Below are 15,971 nucleotides of genomic sequence, written 5' to 3'. Positions count from 1 at the left end.
AACAAAAATAAATCTGCAACTAGAGTTTTTTATTTCAAAAGGGCTGACTTTCAAAAATTAAGGAATTTAGTTAGGGAAGTGGATTGGACTGAAGAACTTATGGATCTAAAGGTAGAGGAGGCCTGGGATTACTTTAAATCAAAGCTGCAGAAGCTATCGGAAGCCTGTATCCCAAGAAAAGGGAAAAAATTCATAGGAAGGAGTTGTAGACCAAGGTGGATGAGCAAGCATCTTAGAGAAGTGATTAAGAAGAAGCAGAAAGCATACAGGGAGTGGAAGATGGGAGGGATCAGCAAGGAGAGCTACCTAATTGAGGTCAGAACATGTAGGGATAAAGTGAGACAGGCTAAAAGTCGAGTAGAGTTGGACCTTGCAAAGGGAATTAAAACCATAGTAAAAGGTTCTATAGCCATATAAATAAGAAGAAAACTAAGAAAGAAGAAGTGGGGCCGCTAAACACTGAGGATGGAGTGGAGGTTAAAGATAATCTAGGCATGGCCCAATATCTAAACAAATACTTTGCCTCAGTCTTTAATAAGGCTAAAGAGGATCTTAGGGATAATGGTAGCATGACAAATGGGAATGAGGATATGGAGGTAGATATTACCATATCTGAGGTAGAAGCGAAACTGAAACAGCTTAAAGGGACTAAATCAGGGGGCCCAGATAATCTTCATCCAAGAATATAAAGGAATTGGCACCTGAAATTGCAAGCCCATTAGCAAGAATTTTTAATGAATCTGTAAACTCAGGAGTAGTACCGAATGACTGGAGAATTGCTAATATAGTTCCTATTTTTAAGAAAGGAAAAAAAAGTGATCCGGGTAACTACAGGTCAGTTAGTTTGACATCTGTAGTATGCAAGGTCCTGGAAAAATTTTGAAGGAGAAATTAGTTAAGGACATTGAAGTCAATGGTAAATGGGACAAAATACAACATGGTTTTACAAAAGGTAGATCGTGCCAAACCAACCTAATCTCCTTTTTTGAAAAAGTAACAGATTTTTTAGATAAAGGAAATGCAGTGGATCTAATTTACCTACATTTCAGTAAGGCATTTGATACCGTGCCACATGGGGAATTATTAGTTAAATTGGAGAAGATGGGGATCAATATGAACATCAAAAGGTGGATAAGGAATTGGTTAAAGGGGAGACTGCAACGGGTCCTACTGAAAGGAGAACTGTCAGGTTGGAGGGAGGTTACCAGTGGAGTTCCTCAGGGATCGGTTTTGGGACCAATCTTATTTAATCTTTTCATTACTGACCTTGGCACAAAAAATGGGAGTGTGCTCATAAAGTTTACAGATGATTCAAAGCTGGAAGGTATTGCCAATTCAGAGAAGGATCGGGATATTATTCAGGAGGATCTGGATGACCTTGTAAACTGGAGTAATAGTAATAGGATGAAATTTAATACTGAGAAGTGTAAAGTTATGCATTTAGGGATTAATAACAAGAATTTTAGTTATAAGTTGGGGACGCATCAATTAGAAGTAACAGAAGAGGAGAAGCACCTTGGAGTATTGGTTGATCATAGGATGACTATGAGCTGCCAATGTGATATGGCTGTGAAAAAAGCTAATGCAGTTTTGGGATGCATCAGGAGAGGCATTTCCAGTAGAGATAAGGAGGTTTTAGTACCATTATACAAGGCACTGGTGAGACCTCACCTAGAATACTGTGTGCAGTTCTGGTCTCCCATGTTTAAAAAGGATGAATTCAAACTGGAGCAGATACAGAGAAGGGCTACTAGGATGATCCGAGGAATGGAAAACTTGTCTTATGAAAGGAGACTTAAGGAGCTTGGCTTGTTTAGCCTAACTAAAAGAAGGTTGAGGGGAGATAGGATTGCTCTCTATAAATATATCAGAGGGATAAATACAGGAGAGGGAGAGGAATTATTTAAGCTCTGCACCAATGTGGACACAAGAACAAATGGGTATAAACTGGCCACCAGGAAGTTTAGACTTGAAATTAGACGAAGGTTTCTAACCATCAGAGGAGTGAAGTTTTGGAATAGCCTTCCAAGGGAAGCAGTGGGGGCAAAAGATCTATCTGGTTTTAAGATTCTACTCGATAAGTTTATGGAGGAGATGGTATGATGGGATAATGGGATTTTGGTAAGTAATTGATCTTTAAATATTCAGGGTAAATAGGACTAATCCCCTCATATGGGATATTAGATGGATGGGATCTGAGTTACCCAGGAAAGAATTTTCTGTAGTATCTGGCTGGTGAATCTTGCCCATATGCTCAGGGTTTAGCTGATCGCCACATTTGGGGTCAGGAAGGAATTTTCCTCCAGGGCAGATTGGAGAGGCCCTGGAGGTTTTTCGCCTTCCTCTGTAGCATGGGGCATGGGTGACTTGAGGGAGGCTTCTCTGCTCCTTGAAGTCTTTAAACCATGATTTGAGGACTTCAATAGCTCAGACATAGGTGAGGTTTTTCGTAGGAGTGGGTGGGTGAGATTCTGTGGCCTGAGCTGTGCAGGATGTCGGATTAGATGATCAGAATGGTCCCTTCTGACCTTAGTATCTATGAATCAGTGGATGCAAAATTTTCCATAATCAATGTGCAAGACTATTTTTTTTGAACACTACAAAAAGATTACATGTATAATCTAAATTTTGAAAGGGTTGCTACAGTGGCCCTGTCTACTACTTAAATATTCCCTTACAATATTTTAACAGAGGGTTATAAACTGTAACAGCTTTTTTTTTAGTCTTCCAGCTGAATACAAGGCATTCCTTGTGTTCTAGCCTGACATTCATGCATTTTATTAAAGTAGTTACAATATTTTAGTTTTTAAAAACACAAAGGGGAAAATTCCACAAAGATGACACAGAAGAGGAAGTTACTCACCTTGTGCAGTAACAATGGTTCTTCGAGATGTCTCTCTCTGCAGGTGCTCCACATTAGGTGTCAGTGCGTTCCTGTGCCATAGATCAGAGATTTTTGGTAGCAGTGCTCGGTCAGGGCACGTGTGCGCAGCAGTCATCTCGCAGTGCCATTGGCGCCTCATGTAGCGCGCACACGACCCAACCCGTTCAGTTCCTTCTCTACCACAGAGCTCAAGGCACAAACTCTGAAGTGGGGGGAGGGAGGTACTGGAGCACTCACGGGGGACAGATCTTACAGAACCCTCGTTACTGCACAAGGTGAGTAACTTCCTCTTTTTCTTCAAGTAGTGTCCCTATGGGTGCTCCACATTAGGTGACTGTAGAGCAGTGCCCCACTATGGACGGTAGGGCTTTGGAGTTGTGTGTGTTGTCACAGAGAGCATGGTAAGGCCTAGTATAGCATCTGACCTAGAGGACTGAGTGATAGCATAGTGTTTTGCAAAGGTGTGCTCCGAGGCCCATGTGGCAGCACTGCATGTCTATCAGAGGGACATTGTTCAGGAAGGCTACAGATGTAGCAATGGCACATGTAGAGTGGGATCGGCTCCCTGGTGGAGGTTCCTTGTTATACAGTCAATAGCAGAGTTGGATACAAGTAGAGATCCATTTAGATAGTCTCTGGGTTGATACTGCACAACCCTTAGAGCATTCTGTTTTGGAAATAAATAGTCTTGGAGATTTCCGGAAAGGTTGATTCTAAATAAAACACTATGGCTAGTCTGACATTGATTGTATGTAAGATGACCTCTTGTGAGTTCCCATGTGGTTTTGAGTAAAACATGGGAAGGTGTAAGGGTTGGTTTAAATGGAAGAATGTTGATACATTAGGCAAAAATTTTGGATGTAGTCGCAACGTGACTTTGTCTTTAGTGAATACAGTATAAGGAGGCTCCGCCATCAGTGTCCTGATTTCGCTGTCCCGTCTAGCTGAGGTAATCGCTACCAACATGACTTTCATAGACGTATGAAGGAGGGAACAGGTCGCTAAGGGTTCAAAAGGTGTTCTGGTGAGGCACTGGAGTACAAACTTCAAGTCCCATGGGGGTATAGGCTGTCAGACTTCCGGATACCTGTTTTGCACACCAGTAAGGAAGCATTTAGTGATTGGGTGAGCAAAGACTGACTTTCCCTTCACCTTGTGATGAAAGGCTGTAATAGCTACTAGATGTACTTTGATTGAGTCTATGGATAAACCTGATTATTTGCGTTCCAGTATGTAGATCAATATGAGTCACCATGACTGCATTTACCCGTTTTCGTTGGCACCATAGTGAGAAGCTCTTCCATTTTTGGAGGTAGCTATTGCAAGTCGTGGATTGACTGCTATTTAATAATACGTTTCACTCGTTCTGAACTGGCTAATTCGTCGTATTGGAACCATGTAGGAGCCATGCTTTGAGGTGGAGTTTCTCCGTATTTGGGTGGAAAGTCCGGCCTCTGTTCCGTGAGAGGAGATCTGCCCGCAAGGGAAGAGCTCATGGAGCACACATTGCCAGGCGCAACAGGTAAGGAAACCAAGTCTGTCTGGGCCACATTGGAACAATCAGTATGATATGGGCTGTCATAAATATAAAGGGAAGGGTAACCACTTTTCTATATACAGTGCTATAAAACCCCTCCTGGACAGAGGCAAAACCCTTTCACCTGTAAAGGGTTAAGAAGCTAAGGTAACCTAGATGGCACCTGACCCAAATGACCAATGAGAGGACAAGATACTTTTAAATCTGGAGGGGGTGTGGGGGACAATCGGTTTGGTCTGTCTGTGTGATGCTTTTGCCAGGAACAGATCAGGAATGCAGCCTCAGAACTTCTGTTAAGTAATTTAGCTAGGAATGCATTAGATTTCCTTTGTTTAATGGCTGGTAAAATAAGCTGTGCTGGATAGAATGTATCTTCCTGGTTTTGTGTCTTTTTGTAACTTAAGGTTTTACCGTGAGGGATTCTCTATGTTTTGAATCTGATTACCCTGTAAGGTATTTACCATCCTGATTTTACAGAGGTAATTATTTTACCTTTTCTTTAAATAAAATTCTTCTTTTAAGAATCTGTTTGATTTTTCATTGTTCTTAAGATCAAGGGTTTGGGTCTGTGTTCACCTGAACCAACTGGCGAGCATTCTTATCAAGCCTTCCCCAGGAAAGGGGGTGTAGGGTTGGGGGATGTTTTAGAGGAAGATGTCTCCAAGTGGACTCTTTCCCTGTTCTTTGTTTACAACTCTTCGTGGTGGTAGCACATGGTTCAAGGACAGGGCAAAGTTTGTACCTTGAGAAAGTTTTTAACCTAAGCTGGTAAGAATAAGCTTAGGGGGTCTTTCATGCAGGTCCCCACATCTGTATCCTAGAGCTCAGAGTGGGGAAGAAACCTTGACATGGGCCTTGTCAGTCTATATCTTGTGAATGACTCGCAAGATTAAAGGTATCAGTGGGAAGGCATACATGAGTGATGTGTTCCACGAGATAAGGAAGTCCCGCCCTGGAGCAGAAAAGTGGGCATTTGTGGTTAGTTGCTGACGCAAACAGGTCTACAGATGGATAGCCCCGTTTTTTGGAATATCGATTGGAGGACACTGTTGTGTATTTCCCATTTGTGTTTCTCAGAGAAATGTCTGCTTAGCTTGTCTATCGTTCTATTCTGACACCCCCGGAGGTAAGATATTGAGATAGTTATGTTGTAGTGAAAGCACTAGTTCCACAATTTCAGGGCCTCGGTGCAGAGTGAATGGGAGCGAACTCCTCCTTGGTGATTGATATTGAACATGCTTGCTATGTTGTCCATTAGTACGTGGATTGATTTGTTCCGTATGATCAGGAGGAAGTGCCTGCATGCACTGTATACTTCTCGGAGCTCCAGGAGATTGATGTGGAGCTGAGTTTCCATCGCTGACCACTTGCCTTGTATGATATGCTGGTCTAACTGAGTACCCCAGCCTATCAGCGACACGTCAGTCGTGATTATTTAGTGATGGCAGATCCTGTTGGAAAGGGATCCCTGTGCAGACGTTTTCTGGTTTCGTCCACCACTTTAGTGAGGCAATGATCTTTGAGGGTACTGTTACTCTGTGTTTGCTGAGAGTGTACACAGTGCTTAGCAGCCCTGTAGGCAACACATATGTAATCTTGTGTCTCTCACGCTGAATGTTGTAGCCGCCATAGGACCTAATAGGTGTAGTCAGGTTCTGGCAAATGTTTGAAGGCGGCCAGTGACTGTCAAGATGAGGTTTGCTATTGTCATGAATCTGTGACTGGGCAACAGTGCACTGGCCTGTGTGGAATCAAGATAGGCCCCGATGAATTCCAGTTGTTGCATTGGGGTCAGTGTAAATTTCTGTACATTTATCTGCAACCCTCGTATCGAGAACAGATTGAAGGTGGTCTGCACTATCTGTGTCACTTCTTCCCAAGTGGTACATTTCCATAGACAATTGTCTAGGTATGGGAAGATCATCAGGAGAGGAAGATGAGTTATGAGCTGGAGAAATGCCTTCCTGGTCCAAGCCTTCTTCCTCTTCATCTGTCACGCCTTCAGGTGCCTCCAACTTGTCCCTACTCTGAGATGGTGGAGGAAAGCAAATTTCCCTTTGAGCTGGAGTCAAGGGTCTGTCCTGTATCCCGCCTAGGGATTCCAGGAGGGCCACTGTATAGGGATAGGGCATCGGTCGGCAAATCCAGGGTTGCCCTTTGTTGCATCTCTCAAGATTGGCAAGAATTGGAATTGGCAGGAATCCCATAGAGGTCTCCTCTCCATAGGTGAAGAGTACTGGGAGGAGAACCAGCCCCCATGTATGTCCTCATCTTCATCACTGGAGAGCAGTTGAAGTGGATAGCTACTCCACTAGTTGGTCTGGTGATTCCTTAGTGCCAAGCAACAGCAACTGCAGTATTGAAGAGACCACTATGTCTTTCCGTGTAGAAACTGTTGCAGAGCCATGTGTTTCTGCAGTGGTGCAGTTGGTGCAGATGCAGTTGGTGCCGTGACAGTATTGCGGTCTGTCCATCGATGCCGACAATTGAGTGAGTGCCAGTGGTGGTGGTATTGCAAGAGGCATTGGTCTCGGTGCCGAGTCCCGCACCAGAGTGCTGTAGAGGAGTAGCGGCATCTCGACTCCATGTTGGTGCAGCAGGGCTCTGCAGAGGGATGGTGCTGGAGATGCCCAGAGCCTCAAAGGTGCTCACACTACTTGAGCTCAGCATCAAGGACAGCAACCTCACCAGGAACCTCTTCTTTCTCTGAGTGCCCCTATTAGGGGAGGTCACAGCTCAATTTCTGGATGATTTGGAAGACTGAGCGCTCCCATTAACAGAGATTTTGCTTGGAGAACCATCTGCTGATGTTGATTTTGGTCCCTGAGGAGGAGGCTGAAGGGACTTTTCCATCAAAATCATCTTGAAGCAGAGATCACGATCACGCCTTACCCTGGCTTTAAGGTTGCTGCAGTGAGCATATTTATGAGGCATAAACAACGGACACATGATGACTGGCATCACCCCACAGCAAGTCACATCATTTAAACCCGGGCAAGCCGGGCATTGCGGACATTAAAAGTTTCCCAACGGGAAAAGGGTGGGAGAAAAACAATTAAAATATATATATAAAACTTTGGGGGGTAAAGAACAATAACTAACTTTTTAAATAAACTAGACTTACTAAACTACAGCTAATTTAACTATTTCTATAGCGAGAAAAATGAAGAGGCAGCACTGCCACTTAGCTCTGTCTGCAGCCGAGGACGGCTGAGAAGGAACTGAATGGGGTTGGGTCATGTCTGCACAGTGTATGAGGCGCCATGGCACCATGAGACAACTACTGCGCACGTGCGCCCCGACCGAGCACTGCTACCGAAAATCTCCAATTGGCCGCGCAGAGACACACCACAACACCTAATATGGAGCACCCACAGGAACACTACTCAAAGAAGAAGGTATAATTTACCTTCACCAGATAATCCTTTTTAACTTCAGTCAGGGAGTCTTCCTAATGAGGGGCATGTGATGCTGCTGCCAGCATTCTTCCCGCAGCTTTTCTACAGGATATGAGGGCATTTTTATTTTATAACTAAGATTGTTTCTCTCCAGCTTGAGCCACTATAAGGAAAGGCTCTTGCATTTGTTACACTTTATGCAGTCAGCTGCTGCTCTCTGAAGTACATTGTTATGAGACTTTCCAGAATAAGCAGCTGAAAACGACCTATAAAAAAGTGGCAAATATTACTTATTTTCCTTTCCCCTCAAAGGAAACCTGCACAATACTTTCAAAAGACAAGCATGGGAGCTTAAATTCATAACTTTGCTAGACACGAAAAATCATGGTCTTAATAAAGACACTGGATTTATGGCTTATTACAACAATCTGTAACCCACTAACACTCCTTTTTGTCTTTATGACTACAGGAGTGTTAAGCCACTTCATCTTGAATGGTCCCTCAAAATATGTGCTAACTACTTATACTAAATTAGCTGTTCAGTCTCTATTTAGCTGTGACACTTTGACTACTATTCCCAGACTTGAAGAAGAGCTCTATATAGTGTGAAAGCCTCTCTCTCACCAACATAAGTTGGTCCATTAGAAGATACTATGTAATCCACCTTGTCGCTCTATATTTTGCTTTAACATTCTACAGTCAGAAACATATCCACTGTGTCCAGTTAACTAACAAATGCTACCTTCTTTTTAATACGTTGGCTTGTGTCACCGCAAACATCTGCTAGTTGCATAGCTTCCAAGAAGGTAAGTCTTCAACAGAGTTTTGAACTCCTTTGGACCTGCTGAAGGATACAAGGTACAAAACAGAGATACAAAATCCAAAAATCCAGTGTTGGGATAGGAAGGCCACAGAGCTCATTCTTGTAAAAAATGGAGGCCTGGCACCAAGAACTAAAAGGGTCAGAGGCAAGCTTGCCCTGTGCATCTGTGACAACAGACAAGTGGTATTTTCTAACTTTTCAGTGGTTGGCTTTGCAAACTTCTAACATAGTTTTTAAATATTACATACATCCTTCTCACATATAAGCCCACTGCAGCACACTGAAAAAATACACACTATGGTTTAGGAAAAATGGGTTAATTGTACATTAAAATACGACCTTCAAACAAAATTGAACATAAATTAAAAGATGCTTAAAGGACGCTAGAAATATTAAAGCACAAATCAATCTTTACCTAAGTCAAGGTTCCCTCCTCACTCTGAACTCTAGGATACAGATGGGGGACCTGCATGAAAGACCCCCTTAGCTTATTTCTACCAGCTTAGGGTAAAACTTCCTCAAGGCACAAACTTTTTGCCCTGGGAGGGTACACTGCCACCACCAAGTGATTTAACAAAGAATCAGGGAAAGGACCACTTGGATTTTCTATTCCCCAAAAATATCCCCCCAAGTCCTTACACCCCTTTCCTGGGGAGGCTTGAGAGTAATATCCTAACCAATTGGTTACAAAGTGATCACAAACCCAAACCCCTGGGTCTTAGGACACTAGAGAAATCAGTCAGGCTCTTAAAAGAAACAGAACGTTATTAGAAAGAAAAAAGGTAAAAGAAGCACCTCTGTAAAATTAGAATGGAAGCTAATCTCACAGGGCAATCAGGTTTAAAACACAAAGAATTTCCCTCTGGGCAAAACTTTAAAGTTACAAAAAGAAAACCAGGAATACATCTTCCTCTCAGCACAGAGAAAAGCACAAGCCAAAACAAAAGTGAAGTAAAGCATTTCCTTGCTAGTACATACTAATTCTAATGGAGTTGGATTGCTCGCTTTCTTGATCTCTCTCCGGCAAGCACACAGCACAGACAAAAGCCTTTCCTCCCCCTCCCCCAGATTTGAAAGTATCTTGTCCCCTTATTGGTCCTTTTGGTCAGGTGCCAGCCAGGTTACCTGAGCTTCTTAACCCTTTACAGTTAAAAGAATATTGTGCCTCTCACCAGGACGGATTTTATAGTACCGTATACAGGAAGGTTGTTATCCTTCCCTTTACATTTATAACAACCTAAAATCTCCAAATAAGAGCAAAAATTAATAACTAACCCCAGTTATTTTATAATTATTTTATTGGATTCCAACAGAAGGCACTCTCTATGGAAGTGGAATTCAGTTAAATGCCTGATTACATTTTACCGTGTCTGAGTGTTTCAACTAAAAGTTCATGGATGTTACTACATTAGAGAGGGAGGCAGCCATAGAGGCATGCCACCAATTCATGTGGCACAGCAGCTCATGGAAGATGCTTCCTCCAGTCCCACTGACAGCCCAGAATTGGAAGAAAAGCAGCTCTGCATGTTTACAATGACCTCGGGAGAGAAAAGAAGGTGTGAAGGGAGAAGTGATGTGGTGGCTAAAGTGTCACCGGGAAAAGGCAGGTCTACGTGATCAGGGACTCCTTACTGAGAAGGATAGACAAGCCTGTATCTAGAGCTGATCCAGAGAATAGAAGGATGTGCTGTTTTCCAGGTGCTAAGATACGGGATGTAGACCTGAGGTTCAAAAGGATCCTAAAGGGAGCAGGAAAGAATCCACTAAGTATCCTTCATGTGGGAACAAATGATACCGGTAGATTCTTGCTGGGACGTATCAAGGGAGACTATGCCAGGCTGGGGAAGACGCTTAAAGAAATCAAGGCTCAGGTGATCTTCAGTGGGATTCTGCCTGTTCCTAGAGAAAAGCAACAAAGGTGTGACAGGATTATGACTATCAACAGATGGCTCAGGCAGTGGTGCTATAAGGAGGGCTTTGGGATGTATGGCCACTGGGAGGAATTCATGGACAGAGGACAGTTCTCTCGGGATGGACTTCATCTGAGTAGGGAAGGAAATAGACTTCTAGGATGGAGGCTGGCACAACTGATAAAGAGAGCTTTAAACTAGGAATTTGGAGGAGATGGTTGGGAGATGTCCAGGTAATCTCCACGCCGGATTTTAGCATTGAGAGGGAAGAAAACAAAGTAAGAAAGGATACAGCCGTGGGTAGGAGAATGGACATAAGGAGAAAGGGCAATGTGGATACCAGTCTAACAGGTCATACTGGCTGTAGAATGACCGTGCCTAATTGGGTAAAGAATGTGAGCGAGGCCAAACAGCAAAAATTAAGATGTTTGTACACCAATGAGAGGAGACTAGGTAACAAAATGGAGGAACTAGAGCTACTGGTGCAGGAAGTGAAACCTGATATTATAGGGATAACAGAAACATGGTGGAACAGTAATCATGACTGGACTACAGGTATTGAAGGGTATGTGCTGTTTAGGAAAGACAGAAATAAAGGTAAAGGTGGTAGAGTAGCATTGTATATCAATGATGAGGTAGAATGTAAAGAAATAAGAAGCAATGGAATGGATAAGATCCAGTCCGTCTGGGCAAAAATCACACTGGGTAAGAAAACTACTAGAGCCTCCCCTGGGATAGTGCTTGGGGTGTGCTATAGACTGCCAGGATCTAATTTGGATATGGATAGAGCCCTCTTTAGTGTTTTTAATGAAGTAAATACTAATGGAAACTGCGTGATCATGGGAGAATTTAACTTCCCAGATATAGACTGGAGGACAAGTGCTAGTAATAGGGCTCAGATTTTCCTCGATGCAATAGCTGATGGATTCCTTCATCAAGTAGTTGCTGAACTGACTAGAGGGGATGCCATTTTAGATTTGGTTTTGGTAAGTAATGAGGACCTCATAGAAGAAATGGTTGTAGGGGACAACCTTGGTTCAAGTGATCATGAGCTAATTCAAACTGAACAGAAGGACAAACAAAAATAAATCTTCGACTAGGGTTTTTGATTTCAAAAGGGCTGACTTCCAAAAATTAAGGAAATTAGCTAGGGAAGTGGACTGGACTAGAACTTACGGATCTAAAGATGGAGGAGGCCTGGGATTACTTCAAGTCAAAGCTGCAGAAGGTATCGGAAGCCTGCATCCCAAGAAAGGGGAAAAAATTCATAGGCAGGAGTTGTAGACCAAGCTGGATGAGCAAGCAACTCAGAGAGGTGATAAGAAAAAGCAGGAAGCATACAGGGAGTGGAAGATGGGCGGGATCAGCAAGGAAAGCTACCTTATTGAGGTCAGAACATGTAGGGATAAAGTGAGAAAGGCCAAAAGTCATATAGAGTTGGACCTTGCAAAGGGAATTGAAACCAATAGTGAAAGGTTCTATAGCCATATAAATAAGAAGAAAACTAAGAAAGAAGAAGTGGGACCATGAAACAATGAGGATGGAGTGGAAGTTAAGGATAATTTAGGCATGGCCCAATATCTAAACAAATACTTTGCTCAGTCTTCAATAAGTTAATGAGGATCTTAGGGATAATGGTAGTATGACAAATGGGAATGAGGATATGGAGGTAGAATTACCATATCTAAGGTAGAAGCGAAATTCGAACAGCTTAATGGGACAATATCGCGGGGGGGGTCCAGATAATCTTCATCGAAGAATATTAAAGGAATTGGCACATGAAATTGCAAGCTCATTAGCAAGAATTTTTAATGAACCTGTAAACTCAGGGGTTGTACTGTGTGACTGGAGAATATCTAACATAGTTCCTATTTTTAAGAAAGGAAAAAAAAAAGTGATCCGGGTAACTACAGGCCAGTTAGTTTGACATCTGTAGTATGCAAGGTCTTGGAAAAAAATTTTGAAGGAGAAATTAGTTAAGGACATTGAGGTCAATGGTAAATGGGACAAAATACAACACGGTATTACAAAAGGTAGATCGTGCCAAACCTACCTGATCTCCTTCTTTGAGAAGGTAACAGATTTTTTAGACAAAGGAAACGCAGTGGATCTAATTTACCTAGATTTCAGTAAGGCATTTGATACGTGCCACATGGGGAATTATTGGTTAAATTGGAAAAGATGGGGATCAATATGAACATCAAACGGTGGATAAGGAACTGGTCAAAGGGGAGACTGCAACGGGTCCTACTGAAAGGTGAACTGTCAGGCTGGAGGGAGGTTACCAGTGGAGTTCCTCAGGGATCGGTTTTGGGACCAATCTTATTTAATCTTTTTATTACTGACCTTGGCACAAAAAGTGGGAGTGTGCTCATAAAGTTTGCAGATGATACAAAGCTGGAAGGTATTGCCAATTCGGAGAAGGATCGGCATATTATACAGGAGGATCTGGATGACCTTGTAAACTGGAGTAATAGTAATAGGATGAAATTTAATAGTGAGAAGTGTAAGGTTACGCATTTGGGGATTAATAACAAGAATTTTAGTTATAAGTTGGGGACGCATCAATTAGAAGTAACGGAAGAGGAGAAGGACCTTGGAGTATTGGTTGATCATAGGATGACTATGAGCTGCCAATGTGATATGGCTGTGAAAAAATCTAATATGGTCTTAAGATGCATCAGGCGAAGTATTTCCAGTAGAGATAAGGAGGTGTTAGTACCATTATACAAGGCACTCGTGAGACCTCATCTGGAATACTGTGTGCAGTTCTGGTCTCCCATGTTTAAGAAGGATGAATTCAAACTGGAACAGGTTCAGAGAAGGGCTACTAAGATGATCCGAGGAATGGAAAACCTGTTTTATGAAGGGAGACTCAAAGAGCTTGGTTTGTTTAGCCTAACCAAAAGAAGGTTGAGGGGAGATATGATTGCTCTCTATAAATATATCAGAGGGATAAATATCGGAGAGGAAGAGGAATTATTTAAGCTCAGTACCAATGTGGACACAAGAACAAATGGATATAAACTGGCCATCGGGAAGTTTAGACTTGAAATTAGATGAAGGTTTCTAACCATCAGAGGAGTGAAGTTTTGGAATAGCCTTCCAAGGGAAGCAGTGGGGGCAAAAGACCTATCTGGCTTCAAGATTAAACTCGATAAATTTATGGAGGAGATGGTATGATGGGATAACATGATTTTGGCAATTAACTGATCTTTAACTATTCATGGTAAATAGGCCCAATGGCCTGTGATGGGATGTTAGATGGGGTGGGATCTGAGTTACTACAGAGAACTCTTTCCTGGGTATCTGGCTGGTGAATCTTGCCCATATGCTCAGAGTTCAGCTGATCGCTATATTTGGGGTCAGGAAGGAATTTTCATCCAGGGCAGATTGGCAGAGGCCCTGGGGGTTTTTCGCCTTCCTCCGTAGCATGGGGCACAGGTCACTTGCTGGAGGATTATCTGCACCTTGAAGTCTTTAAACCATGATCTGAGGATTTCAATAGCTCAGACATAGATGAGAGGTTTATCGCAGGAGTGGGTGGGTGAGATTCTGTGGCCTGCATTGTGCAGGAGGTCAGACTAGATGATCGTAACAGTCCCTACTGTAATATCTATGAATCCATTAATCTAAAAGGCATGGCATAACAGAGAGAAAGTTGTGGGAAAGAGCATGGGAAATCAGATGGCCCAATTCCACCCTCATCCTGTCCATCCCTTAAGGGCAGCAAGGCATTTTCCATGAAAGCCCTTTGCCTTGATTTTGGAAGTTATTCCCCTCATCCTTGTTCACGAAAGCCTAGATGTGCATCCTTGTAGACACAACACTTGACTCATCTATTTTCATGGGCATCTGGACAGGTGTCAGTCTCAGGATGGTGTCTGGGAGATTAAGAGTAGAATTTTCATTTTAAGATGGACAGAATGTAGAAGGTGATGAGACTTTGGAGGCAAGCTACCTATTTGGTTATACATTTTTAAAACTGGTTTCAGAGTAGCAGCTGTGTTAGTCTGTATTCGCAAAAAGAAAAGGAGTACTTGTGGCACCTTAGAGACTAAAATTTATTAGAGCATTATAAAAGCATAATAAATTTGTTAGTCTCTAAGGTGCCACAAGTACTCCTTTTTATTTTTAAAACTGATTTTTAAATATATTTTCAAATAATAGTTAATATTTTAATTATTGTAAAGGTGTCTAAAGTATTTTGACTGGGCACTTACTTTTGTGGATTAATTATAAATTGAAATAAATAAACGAAACAGGAAGACAGGAGAAAGCTTTTTTTTTAAATACTCAGATTCAAAATGACCTTGACAAATTGGTCATAGACTCAGAGTTTAAAGCCAGAAGGGACCATTAGATCATCCACTCTGACTTTCTGTATAAATCAGACCATCAAATTTTACCTAGTTATCTGTATATTGAGCCCATTAACTTGTGTTTCACTAAAGCACACCTTCCAGAAAGGTATCTAGTCTTGATTGGAAGTCATCACGGGATGGGGAATCCAGCACAGAATCATAGAAATGTGGGGCTGGAAGGCACCAGGAGAAGTCATCAAGTCGAGCCCCCATGCTGAGGCAGGAGCAAGTAATCCTACACCATCTCTGAGGGGTGTTTGCCCAACTCAGTCTTAAAAACCTCCTCATCATCATCATCATACCGGCTTGTGATGGGATGTTAGATGGGGTGGGATCTGAGTTACTACAGAGAACTCTTTCCTGGGTATCTGGAAATGGGTATGTATTTTACATAATGCACTTATTGTTAATATTAATTGTGTTGAGTATCTGGTTGCCATTAACGTTTTTAGTGAGGGCAGAAGCAAAATAGGTATTAAAAACCTCATACTTCATGTCATCAGTTATTAGCTTACAAACTAGAGGACCTACACTGAGTCTCTCTCTTGCTCCTAATTTATTTAAAGAACCTCTTATTGCTTTCATGTCCCTTATTAGATGTCACTCATTACATGTCTTAGACTTTTTGATTTTTGTCCCTACATGCTTGTGCTATTCTTTTGTACTCTTCCTTAGCAATTTGTCCTTAGCAATGTTTCCATGTTCTTGATTTTCAGGTCATTAAAGAGCTCCTCATGGAGTCATATTAGCCTCTTACTATTTTTCCTACTTTCCCTTCACATTGGAATAGTTCACCGTTGTGCCTTTAACATTCTCTCCTTGTGAAACTGCCAGCTCTCCTGAATGCCTTTTTTTCCTCCTTCGATTTTCTTCCCATTGGACCTTACCTACTAGTTCTCCATTTGCTGAAGTTTGGTTTGTTTTTTTGTTTTTTTTTAAGTCTATTCTTATTCTGATGCTCTCACTCCTTTCCTTAAAGCAACAGTTCTCAGACTGTGAGTTGGGACCCCAAAGTGGACCCCTTTGAATGAGGTCGCCAGGGGCTGGCTTAGACT

General features: G+C 42.2%; 1 protein-coding gene across 11 annotated transcripts in view; it reads right to left on the bottom strand.

Moving 5' to 3' along the window:
• The window catches only part of PRIM2 (DNA primase subunit 2), a 295,884-nt gene that overhangs the window by 157,670 nt on the left and 122,243 nt on the right, over positions 1–15,971 (bottom strand). The window contains exon 8 of one of the 11 annotated variants that reach the window (XM_043510414.1): positions 8,565–8,663. The exons of the other annotated variants lie outside the window; for them this stretch is intronic. Within the exon in view, the coding sequence (XP_043366349.1) occupies positions 8,634–8,663 (30 nt within the window). The 3' untranslated portion in view covers positions 8,565–8,633. Of the gene's footprint in view, positions 1–8,564; positions 8,664–15,971 lie in introns of those variants that run through there. 11 annotated transcript variants of the gene reach the window in all.

Source organism: Dermochelys coriacea, chromosome 3 (genome assembly GCF_009764565.3).
Source record: "Dermochelys coriacea isolate rDerCor1 chromosome 3, rDerCor1.pri.v4, whole genome shotgun sequence".
Taxonomy (NCBI): domain Eukaryota; kingdom Metazoa; phylum Chordata; order Testudines; family Dermochelyidae; genus Dermochelys; species Dermochelys coriacea.
Note: the sequence above shows the minus strand (reverse complement) of the source record. Positions and strands in the feature narration are given on the sequence as shown.